Source organism: Adiantum capillus-veneris, chromosome 22 (assembly GCF_014529385.1).
Source record: "Adiantum capillus-veneris isolate H3 chromosome 22, ASM1452938v2, whole genome shotgun sequence".
Taxonomy (NCBI): Eukaryota; Viridiplantae; Streptophyta; class Polypodiopsida; order Polypodiales; family Pteridaceae; genus Adiantum; species Adiantum capillus-veneris.
The window spans coordinates 129,456,711-129,468,261 of record NC_140952.1 but is presented as its reverse complement, the minus strand read 5'-3'; the positions used below and the strand labels follow the sequence as shown (position 1 = coordinate 129,468,261).

General features: G+C 44.5%; 1 protein-coding gene across 1 annotated transcript; it reads right to left on the bottom strand.

The window, feature by feature from the left end:
* Positions 1-4,969: 4,969 nt before the first annotated feature.
* Positions 4,970-9,616, bottom strand: LOC147430215 (uncharacterized). The gene is made up of 4 exons (XM_086495559.1): positions 9,437-9,616; positions 8,864-8,961; positions 8,679-8,777; positions 4,970-7,672 (listed from the first exon to the last, which is right to left on the bottom strand). Exons 1-4 carry the CDS (start codon positions 9,482-9,484, stop codon positions 5,131-5,133), a joined length of 2,787 nt encoding a protein of 928 aa, XP_086351685.1. The 5' UTR covers positions 9,485-9,616; the 3' UTR covers positions 4,970-5,130.
* Positions 9,617-11,551: the final 1,935 nt, after the last annotated feature.

The following is an 11,551-nucleotide window of genomic DNA, read 5'->3' as shown; positions in this document are numbered from 1 at the left end:
CATCAGGTGTGGATACAAGAAGAGTGTACGAGTTGGCAACATCCATTTAGAAGGATGGAAAAGCCACATTGACAGCCATGGATGGAGAGAAGGTAGAAGTACAAATCACTCCACAGCTAATTGCAGACGCATTGAAGCTGCACAACAAAGGGAGCTCGGTCAGGGAAAGAAGGGAGGCCATAGAGGTCTATGGGCCCAAGAAACAGAATGCGACCTATGGAGATATGAAGGACCCAAGAGCGGCAACCCTTTGTCGACTGTACAACCAATTTCTTCATGTTTGCAGTAAAAGACCGCAAAAGTATACGACACCACCCCATGCCATTGCGACCACCATCACTTGGACATTAAAGAGCAATATGCCAAAAGAGGTGAATTACGCTCAACACATCCACGAGCAAGTAATTGCCATGCACAACGAGAAGCCAAAATACATAGGAGGAGTGGAAATTCTGACAAGAATAGCTTATGAAGCTATTGGAGCTAGAGATCAGTGGCCAAAGGCTCCCTCCCAGAATGAGTGGCTTAGAGAAGCCGACAAGGAGGAAGAACAGCCCGAAGTACCCAAGAGGACATCCACAAGAGCACGCCGAAAACTAGAAGTAGTTTCAGAACCTGAAGAGGATGTGGACGAGCCACTTAAGAAGAAAGTAAAGAAGAAGGTTGCTCCCAAGCAAACTAAAAGTCAGAAAGCAGCAAGGATGGAAAGATTAGTGGAGCAGTTTAGAGCGGAAAGAGCTCTAAAGGGTGACTTTGAAGAAAAGTGGGTGCCAGACCCCACTAAAGTCGGAACTAGCTCGGCCAGGCCACATATTGATCAATACAATCAATATATTAAAGCTTATGAGGAGTCAGAGGCTATTTTGGAGCAGCAACCTGTCGAGCCATACACTGAAGAGGAGGTACAACAATTAAAAGCTGAGCTGAAAAAAGACGACAAGGGGAAAAGGAAAGTAGATGAGTCTACTAAGCCTCAAGAGAAAGATGGGCAAGCCGACAAGGGGAAAGCCAAGGAAGCTGAGGACAAACATCCCTCTATGACTGATGTACCAATCCCGAAGAAGACGGAAAAAATTGTGGAAGAGACCATAGTAGAGGTGGACACAGATGTTTTGGAAAAGCCAGAAGCCGAGACCAAAGAAAAGAAGATAGATCCAGTTCAGCAAAAGAGAAATGATTATGAGGATCTGGTAGAGATAGGATACACCGAAGAAGAGGCCCTTGAGGCAGTTTATGGGATCACCCTACAAAAACAAGATGAACGGAGAGGGACGGAGAAAAAGACAAAGAGTAAAAAAGAAAGTGAAGAGAAACTGGACGAACCGAAAGTACTAGAAGAGCCAAAGCCAGTGGAGGTGGTGGCGGAAAGAGCTTTAGAGTTGACAGATGATGATGAAAAAGACATGCACATGGTGCATGAACTGCTCAGCAAGATAAAAGAAAGGTCCAAGGCAAAGGAAGTAGAGATTGAGACAGCCAAACAAAGGGAAGCAGGGTTGCAGAGAAATTTAGAGAATGCTATGACTGAATCTGAAAGTCATAAAGCATCACTCTATGATGCGGAAAACGAGAGAGACGGCTTGGTACTCCAGCTAGCCGAGGCTTCAAGAGAAGTAACAAGTGCATAGGAAGCAAGGGAGCGGATAGAGGATGAGTTGGAGGCGGCTAAGGATGAGCTCATTGAGCTAAGGGAAAGAGTCGAGTTCCAAGAAAGAACAATCACTAGACTCAGGTCTACCCCTAGAGCTAGCAGAGCAGGAACCGAACAAGAGGGAGCTATCGTACCAGTTTTGGAAGACCAGGTTAGAAGCTTACAAAGAGAGCTAAGATTAGAGCAAGTGCAAAGGTTGCACATTGCGGAGGGATCATTGGCCGCAGAGGAGAGGCTCACATTAGAAAATCAAACACTACGGACAGAGAATGAGGCCCTCCGCAAACAGCTCCAAGATCTACAAGAGCAACAAAGAAGAGAGACAGAGACACCACAAGAAGAATCAGGTGGAGCAGCCATAGAGCTACCAGAAACTGGAGAGGCAACCACAATTGAAGATACAGCCCCAGCTCAAGAGGTGGCCTTGACTTCAAGAATCTCTGAAGAAGAAGAACAAAGGCTCCATGACCAAATAGAAAAGTCAGCAGACGAGAGTGCCGAGGCTGAAATGGAATGGGAGAGGAGACTCCTAATCTCCATTAGACTTCACGGAATAGACACAAAAGTGCTCCATGAACAGTGGATGCAACCCAGCCTGCCTTTCCCTTTGATGAAATTTGAAGTGCTAAAGACGAAAAAGAGAATAGAGGAGGAGCAGTATGTCGCTCTTTACGAAGGCGACATCACAAAGGAGGAACAATCAAAGAAGATAGTAGATTCACAACCTAGATGGAAGAAAGGTTGGCTGAACAAATACCCAACCTACCTCATCTACTTGGTGGAGGCACCAAAGGAGATTCGGGAGGATGCAACCTTCTGCCCGGTGCCAAGAGTCAGAAACTGGAAAGAGCATGGCAGGATTGCAGAAAAGAAGACAAATTGGCTTAATTATCCCAAGATGCCAGGACCAAAGGCAGGAGAGAGAATAGGTAAAGCCTACATGGTGAAAACCCTAACGGGCACCATCAAGCTCTTTACTGGCTCTCCTGACCTTTCATGTCAGATGCTCAAGAAAATCTACAGGACTCTCTTAGCTTGCATTAAAGTGTTCGCGCCAGATAAAGCCACGACCTCGAGTCTACTATCGACGGCCGACACGGTGACTGATATGATGTACGATCTCTCATTGCAGCCTTCTCCAAAAGTGTTACACCTCCTATACCAAAGGATTATGTTTTTGCCTAGCTTCCACATGCAAACATTCGAAGAAGCTTTCTACACCGGCTTTTTCACCCACGAAAGCAAAATATTCGGCCCAACCTTGACCATCGGCAACCTACGATACGAATCACATTTGCAGATGCTCAAGACGACAAGACTTTATTGACCAAGCATAAAATTCATGTCAGGGACGACATGAACGCGGAGGGGGGGAGTGTTGAGCCAGCAGAGGATCACACCCACATTTTTGCTCACACTCATCATTTTGTAACCATTTATTGTAATAAATGTCTGTCCGACATTAATTTTGATTTGAGCCATTCATTAAGTAACGGGACTCAATTGAGTTTCCAGCTTGTAATCCCGAAGTAATTTCACTTGCTGAGGTAATTAGTTAGAGATGTTTTCACCTCCAAGGTTGAGGTATATAAGCCAAAGTTTTTGTAACCTAAGGGAGATTCATTAATCAAAGTGAGTTTTTGAGCGCCGTGACTGTGTCTGAGAGAGAGAGAGAGAGAGAGAGAGAGAGAGAGAGAGAGAGAGTCTTATCTACTTGCTACACGAGCTACGGAGCCGCCATTGGAGAAGCAACACCGCCATTGTGTTAGCAACGGCGAGAGCTACGCACAGATACCAAGAGTGCGTGCTATCGGCTTCTATGTGTGGTAAGTTCCTACGAGCTTCGGTGTGAGTTTTCTTCCAACTCGTGTGTCGGAATTGAGCGTGCAGCATATCTATAGAACCACAACGAGTAGAGCTACACATTAGTACCATCGGGGTCAAGTTTCGATTACCTGTATATTGCGGTCTGTCTTCATACGCGTTTACCGCACGGAGTGGTTATAGGTTGAGTTTGCAGTTCAAGTCTTTAGGGTGTTGTTCTTACCTAGTGTATAGACTTCCCCTTGAGTTTGAGATCGATTCAATGATTCTAAATCTTGTTTCGTATAGCATTCGTTCGTAGTACGGATTTCAGTCACTTGCGTATTTTAGAACTTAAATTTGATTTCCTTAGTAGTGATTGTCATTAGAAGGTCGAGTAGGTGATTTGACACCCACCTAGTTGTTTCCATGCGCCTGCGGGTCAAGCTCCGTCCTCGTCTGACAAATTCTGTTGTTGGTTGAGTTCTCGCTATTTAGCTTCCGCTAGCGGCGTAACCGCCTTAACAATTTCCCAAGGAAAAGTTGGATGAGGTGTCTCTTCCACCTTCTAGTGCTTTCAAACCCAACATTGTACGAGGACCATTACATATATGTGTGTGTGTTGAGAGAGAGAGAGAGAGAGAGAGAGAGAGAGAGAGAGGTTTTGGAAAGTTCTAGATGTAGAGGGAGAGGTTTCCTCAATATTGCTATGTGAAGTCCAAATACCTCAATTGGTTCCTTATTGCTATCTACAAATAATTGAACTCTATAGTACACCTACAAAGCGTTTGCAAGAGTAATGGCCTGAATCATGGTATAAACAGTACTTGGAAGAGTATATGCATGTCTTCTAGCTTCTCTTTGTGTTTCATTATTATTTGGTTTTGTCATTAAATGCTATCCTTCTTGTGCTCATGACAATGAATATCGTAGTTAGTTACTTGCTACATTCGGTTGATTCCTATTTTCTCTCTCAAGATGAACGAACACAAGTGTGCAAAGCTATAACCATATATAACAGGGTTGGCATCTCATAGAGCGGGCATAATAGATACATGTTCATGAGATGATGGTTCCATTTGAGCAGAGAGTTGACCAAATGGATACCAAGATCAATACAAAAACTGCTTTCTCAATGTAACACACATACACACCTTCTAGATCCACAATTCATTTCCCAAGGAAAAGTTGAATGAGGTGTCTCTTCTACCTTCTAGTGATTTTAAACCCAACTTTAGCTTGCTCTTCCCATTGCACTAGGACCATTGTGTGTGTGTGTGTGTGTGAGAGAGAGAGAGAGAGAGCAAAAAGCAAGCACACACAAACACAACTTCTAGCATCAACAAACATTTTTCCCTAAGATAAGTTGAACGGAGTGACTTTTAGTGATTTCAAACCTTGTTAACAAAGACCAAAAATGTTAGCCCGCGAGAGAGAGAGAGAGAGAGAGAGAGAGAGAGAGAGAGGGGGGGGGGGGGGGGGGGAAGGTTTTGGAAAGTAGAGGGAGACATTTACTCAATTAATTGTGGCAAAGAAAGAGTGTAAGTGTGTGTGGGTGGTTGTAATGGGCAGGTCTCGTGATTTTATCACCTTGTTTTGCATCTCATTGCTCCAATCCTCCCCCCCCCCAAAAAAAACCATATTACTAAAACTACAATCAGACAGCTCTCGGGCACTCAAGTGGGAGGCAGGGACGATTGCCATGAGATAGGGGACAATCCCCACAAGCAGGCAGTAGCAAACACCACCACTTGGATGAGCAATAGACGACGTCGTTGCTTCACTTGCCGATGCAACATATGAGCCACATTCCTTGCCTCAATGGCTGCCACACGCCGTTGTAAGTTGAATGAGGACTTGCTTGGTTGCACATATTTCAACCTCTTGTCATGGCTATGCAATAAGTTAGTATGGCTGGCCATGTCATGCACGTTTAAGACGGCCAAGTCATCAACGTCACTCCTATGTTCGTCGCGCCTACTTGCAGCCACGTCATTCTCTTTTGAGGCGGCCATGTCATCACTTGTAGCCACGTCACTCCTGCGTTCGCCACGCCCACTTGCAGCCACGTCATCCCTAGGAAGGACCGCCACCTCCTCAGCCTTCTTCTGTGGAGCCTCCAACGCTCGAATTCTATTCCGCTCTTCGGCCATCTTGATTTCTGGTATGCTGAAAACCTCAGGATCAAGCTTTAATGGCGACCTAGGAGATGAACTTGTCTCTGCAACCTTTGTCGGAGACCTTGGCGATGCACCATCTGCCAACTTCGGACATGGTGAGCCGATGGAAAGCTTTAATGGCGACCTTGAATTAGTTATTGGCAGATGCGAATCACCTTGTGCAGCCCCGCTCTGATGATCAGTCTCATCCTGCTGATTCAGCTTCACTTGCCCTTCTCGGTAGGAGGCTATGGACTGCGCAGAGCTGAGCAGGTGGCAATCGTCGTCGAGGTCGAGGTCATGCGAGTCACGCTCATTTGTTGAGGTAGGCTCATGCAAATCACGTTTCTCATCAGTGGTAAATGAGGATCCTTCTGATCTGCCAGGGCTGGGAGTTCTCCTTCCTGGATTTGGCTGATTGCTTACTACATCCAAATTAGCAGACCTTTCTGCATTTCCTGCTTTGTTGAAATCAAAGTGCACATGCCTATACTCCCAACATGTCTCCTCTTTACCAACAGTCTTCTTCTCTGTGTAAAGATCCACATCGCCAAACCCTTTGGACCTGCCCTCTTCAATCAATGCATCCTCAATTTCCTGAAATTCCTTGCTGTGATTGTCGGCAATGAGATCCGATGTTGAATACCGCGAATGTGGTGGCGAAATTTCCCTAGACGAGGGTTGGTCAACAGCAAGATCATAAGAGAGATGCTTAGATATCATTTGGTGGTTATGGCCGCTCATCAGCACGGGGGAGCCGCTTTTTGAATTACTGGCTTTCCCAATGTTGCCATTGAAGCTTTTCGAATGGTGCCTAGGGGTTGATGGCGCCGAGCTTGCAAAACCATAAGAGCTCATGTGGGAAGGAGAGGAAGGTGCTTGCAATATTGTGCTTGGGTTGGTCTCATAGTTAGCATTATCATGAGGTGCTGATCTAGAGTTTAAAGAGTGGGACTCATTAAACATAATGGGGGACAGGGCAGTGTGCTTGATGACCTTCTCAGCTCTCTTCAATGTCGCAGTCTGCCGCTTGAGCTGAGACGCGAGCTGATAAGTCTTGTTTTCGGCCTCGACACGCCTGGCATGCTCCACCTTGACAAGCCTCAGAAGCTCGTTGTAGTTGGTGAACACTTGCACGAGGCGCTTCTTATGATTCTCATGCTCTTGCAACTCTTTCTTGGCCTTCTCTGGAGAGACCATGCCAATTCTAGATGCACTATTGGCCCTCCATATCTTCACATCCCTGTCTGACAGACTAGAATACGTCCTCCTAACGTCCGCATGCCTATCCTCTGCAAATTTCTTCATGTGCGCAAAGTGGTGATCCATGGTTTTCGACTTTGTGAGCACTGAGCGCAGCTGCTCCTCTTCCCCGCCACTCTCTGAGCCTTCTCCCACATTGAAAATCTGCTCAAAGTGCCTGATCTGCTCCTCAGCAGCACTTGATCTCCTCTCTGCTTCTCTCAATCTCTCCAAGGGAACCCAATTCTTTGGCTTTTGCAAAGAAGTACCTTCTTGGAATGCTTGGAGAAGGCTCATGATGCGATCCTCAGACAAGATGATGCGCTTCTCCGTCTCTCCGCCGCCATAGCCACGGAGCCATTGGAGGATCGTGGAGGGTTCTTCATTGACAAGGGATATGGGGTCTCCATTAATCTCTGAGGTAGCAGGGTCTTTATTGGCTCTTGATGTATGGCCATACGACTCATAATCTGTGGTATCCTTACCAGTCTCGCTTGGATCGTGATGATGGCGGTGATAATGGTGCCTCCTCCTTCTCGGAACTCTTCCCGGCGAGGTATCTCGTTCAGATTCCGTCGGAATATTCTCCAAATACTCTTCCGAGGCCCTAGGCTTCTTTTCATCCAAAATTCTCCTCATTTTGTCCTTTTCATACTTGGCCGTTGTGTTTGGGCTCAGTGCGTGGGCGGCCTCTTGCTCTGCTAGGCGGAATTTTTTTTGATCTTCCACTTGCTTCATTAGGTCTCGACCCTGAGCCTTGGCAAAGTTGGCCATTGTGTGCCATTCTTGCTCACTTAGCTGGGTCTTTCTTGGGGGCCTGATATCAAACTATGATAACCTTTCATTATATTGATATTTTTTTTGATAATCACCTCTCTCTCTCTCTCTCTCTCTCTCTCTCTCTCTCTCTCACACACACACACACACGCACACACACACACACATAAGGTAAGGGAGTCAGTTTAGAGACAAAAATTTTTGACCCTCGGGTTAGACACTTATCCACTCCCAATTTAGAGGCACAAAATTTTAGAATATGAACTCAGAATCTTGCTTGTGTGTCATGTTTTGATTTGTTGAAAAGTGTACCATTACTCGGCTTCGACTATCTCTAATGCTTCAAAAAGCTTCAAAAGCTGAATTTTTTTCAAATAGAGCATTCAAACAAAATCTAAAAAATACTATTGATTTTGGTATCATTTGATTCCTTTTCATGAGTCGTCCCGTGCAATGAGGTAAAATTAAAAATGTTGAGATTTACAAAATCCCCCCCAAAATTATCATGTTTTGCTCCTTACCCAATATCAACAAAGGATCACCCATTGTAGCAAGTGTTCCATGCCTAGTTGAGTGAGGCGCTCTATGCCATGGGTGCTCTCTCTCTCTCTCTCTCTCTCTCTCTCTCTCTCTCTCTCTCTCTCTCCACATTCACACAAGCAAGGATAAGCTATTAGAAGATTGTCACGACAAGATTTGCAGTACAAATTACTTGAGAGATTACATTAAAACTAAAGAAAAGTTTAAATGTAATCTCTCACCGATTTGCATATGCTCACACCAAGGTCTAGTAGCATTTTATGATTCGGTTTTGGCTAGGAGCTATACAAGTCTTCAATCTCTAAGAATGCTAGGTCAGCCATACTAGCACACACCTATTGTGAATGGCTTACACAAAAAGTGTGACCTAGCCTCTTATTCTACCTTCACTAGGTATGCTTGCCACATATGAATCACAAAATGTAAAGCCAAAAACTCTCTAATAGTGTAGTTTGTACATGAATTGAAGTGTGTTTGTTGGCATTAGTGCAACATCACTCTTATACCTCTCATTTTGATCATCTCCGGCTTCTGTTGTTGTCGTGCCTTCTTGATTAGGGATAATTGAGCTATCCATTGCATTCCCTCCATCATTATAATCCATACTGACCTCATCTGAATACTCTCTCACCTTGTTGCTTAGTGATCTCATTACTATCTGTGGTGCCACATATGCCTTTCCTAGAAATACTTGAAAACTTTTATCTGCTTCGTTGAACTCATTGTCCCTTGAATGAGGCGTTGCAGGAGAAGAATCTCGCTTAAAAATCGCACCATGAGTGTCCATATCTGTGCCACAAAAGGGTTTAAACATGAAGGTCACCAATGCTTCTAAGCAAATAAGTAAATTAAACTTCACGTGCTTTCAACTTGTCTTGTGAAGAAGATATATAATCAAGCCGTGTGTGTGTGTGTGTGTGAGAGAGAGAGAGATAGAGAGAGAATCAATGAGCACAAATGAAGAGGTTTTTTCAACAATAGTTCAAGCTTAATGCATAAATCATGAACATACTCTGCAAGGAATCAAACTCTAGCATGCTAACAAAGCACTCAATGCTAAGCACGCGAAGGTCATAGCATCAATGAAGGTCGAAGCCCACTTCCCCACACACACACACACACACCCACAAAGCCTGTCCCATAGCAATTGCTAGTTGTCCATAGGTGACATCTTATGGACATTGCCCTTACTAACACTGATCACCTTTTATGCGTGACCGTAGCCAAAGTAGGAGCCATGGATAGCTTGTAAGGAATGCATTACCAGGGCTAATTTGTGAATGGCGTCAACTAGGTTAAGAGGACAAAGCATCGCCGATCCTGTGCTGGCGATGGAGAACTTGCGCTGATCGGGAAGCAGGAGAAATCCTCTCTCTCTCTCTCTCTCTCTCTCTCTCTCTCTCTCTCTCTCTCTGATCTGTGCGCGACCAGCGTGCTACATTGTGTACATCTCTGCCTTAAATAGAGAGAGTTTTTGTAGCGCCCACATCGAGCGCTGCCTGCAAACTGGAGGGAGAGAGAGAGAGAGAGAGAGAGAGAGAGAGAGAGAGAGAGCAAGACGCGTCCCTTGATCGCGGGAAGCCATATTTGCAAATTATAAGCCCTGTCGTTTTGCACTCTTTGAGCATACCACGGTATCGGCCAGCTTCCGGCAGTGCTCTAACCGGCCTTTAGTATATTTTCAGCGGCTTTTACACCACAAAATTGTTATGAAAAAAATTGAAAGAATTTTGGTCGACCATATCAGAAAAATTGGGAGAATTTTAAATGGGTCCTTTTATTTACTAATTGTGATAAACTTTTTTTACTTGGTGAGCCAAACGGTCTTTTTGCAGTATCTCAACGCAGAAGCTAGCATGTGGCATTATATTTTTTAAATAAAAATAACATGGCTGCCATGAAAAGCTCTAAAAAAAAACTCCCTCGTGAAAAATGAATAGCACATTTTTCTATTGATGCTATCAAGTTGTTGGTAATGCAGACGGCAAAGGCTAAATGCCAAAGTGGACATGAGGGCAAAAAAGCTTAGCTGGATCGATCACACCAAAGCTTATGATGGTTATCCTCAAGTAATTAAGCCAGCTGCGTCAGTGCTAGCTGCTTGCGCTGTTAGCAGAGTGTGTGAGGGGATTAGTCGCAGACAACTCATGTCGAGGAAAAGGCATTGTGGAATATTGCCACTAGTGCAAGTCATGGTCTGATAAGTCGTTGGCTTCAACACACTCCTCATCCAGCTCTGTTGGTAGCCTATCTGAAAATTTGATGAGGCAAGCATTTCGGAACGATCTGCAGACAAATAGAAACATCTCTCATGACCAATTCAATGCAGAATATGGTTCCGCCGGAGTTGGTTAATGTGTAGCTCCAAGGAGATGCAACATCATTGCAGTGGAAGTGAAGTAGTAAATCCTGCAGGTGCCTACGTTGCCGACCAGGATCAAAAGAATAGTCAAAGAGCAGAAGCGGAAGTTAATTCTTTTTTCCACATGCAGAGATTTGATGTTGGAGAATTAGCTAACGAACACGGACTACGGAGTAATGGCATTTTTGGAGACGAATATGTCAGCACCTATTAGCCTCCAAGAGTAGTTCACTCCTACCCATTCAACAACTGGGTGGGATAGTAGAAACTCTGTAGACAATATGGCCAATATTGCGGCCTGTAAAGAGCTTCTCTTGCTAATAACCATGATTCGGTGGCGGATCCTATGAATAAAGGTCCATGTATGCAGCAACTATCGGACCAAGTTCAGATGGCTGCAGATAACAGACATTAGTTTTGCCATAACATCGAAGTTACCTTCCCTTCCTCAACCTCTCACCCTCAACCAATCTCCATCTCTACCATCGTCGTGTTGCCCTTCGGAATCTTGAGTTCTCTTTCTCTCTTTCCCTTTCTCTACCTCGATACGATGACCCCGGAGCGACGAGTGACTTGAAGCTCGAAGGATGCTCCTGTCGTTCCACCTCCAAAGAAGGTGCTAAAGAAGGTGTCATCTACTCCAATCATAACTCAAGCGGAGATATCGACTCCGAAAGAAGGTGAAATCGTCCAACCTCAAACACGGGAGGTAATCGAACATGTCACTAATCCGGTAAGACAAATTTATAATTTTGCATTGCTATTCATGTTGACTTGGGAAGCTAAACATATGGATTCCCTTAAACCGTCCAAGAAACATAATTCTATCACAAGAAACAAGCATATGTTTTCGTAGACCAGTAAAAGAAGTGTTTGAGAAATTATCAATGTTTGTTAAATTGTTATTGCTTGATAAATTGTTATTGTTCGATAAGTTGTTACTGGTTGATATGAAGAGTTGGTTGATCATGTTTGAAGAATCGTTTAAAGAGAAGAATTGTTGAAAGGATAACTTTT

Coding starts and splice junctions, on each gene's coding strand:
- LOC147430215 (XM_086495559.1), bottom strand. CDS start 9,484: ATGCTTTGTCCTCTTAACCTAGTTGACGCCATTCACAAATTAGCCCTG. Junction 8,778..8,863: donor AAGCAGATAAAAGTTTTCAA/GTATTTCTAGGA, acceptor AGATGAGGTCAG/TATGGATTATAATGATGGAG. Junction 7,673..8,678: donor GGAGATGATCAAAATGAGAG/GTATAAGAGTGA, acceptor GTTTGATATCAG/GCCCCCAAGAAAGACCCAGC.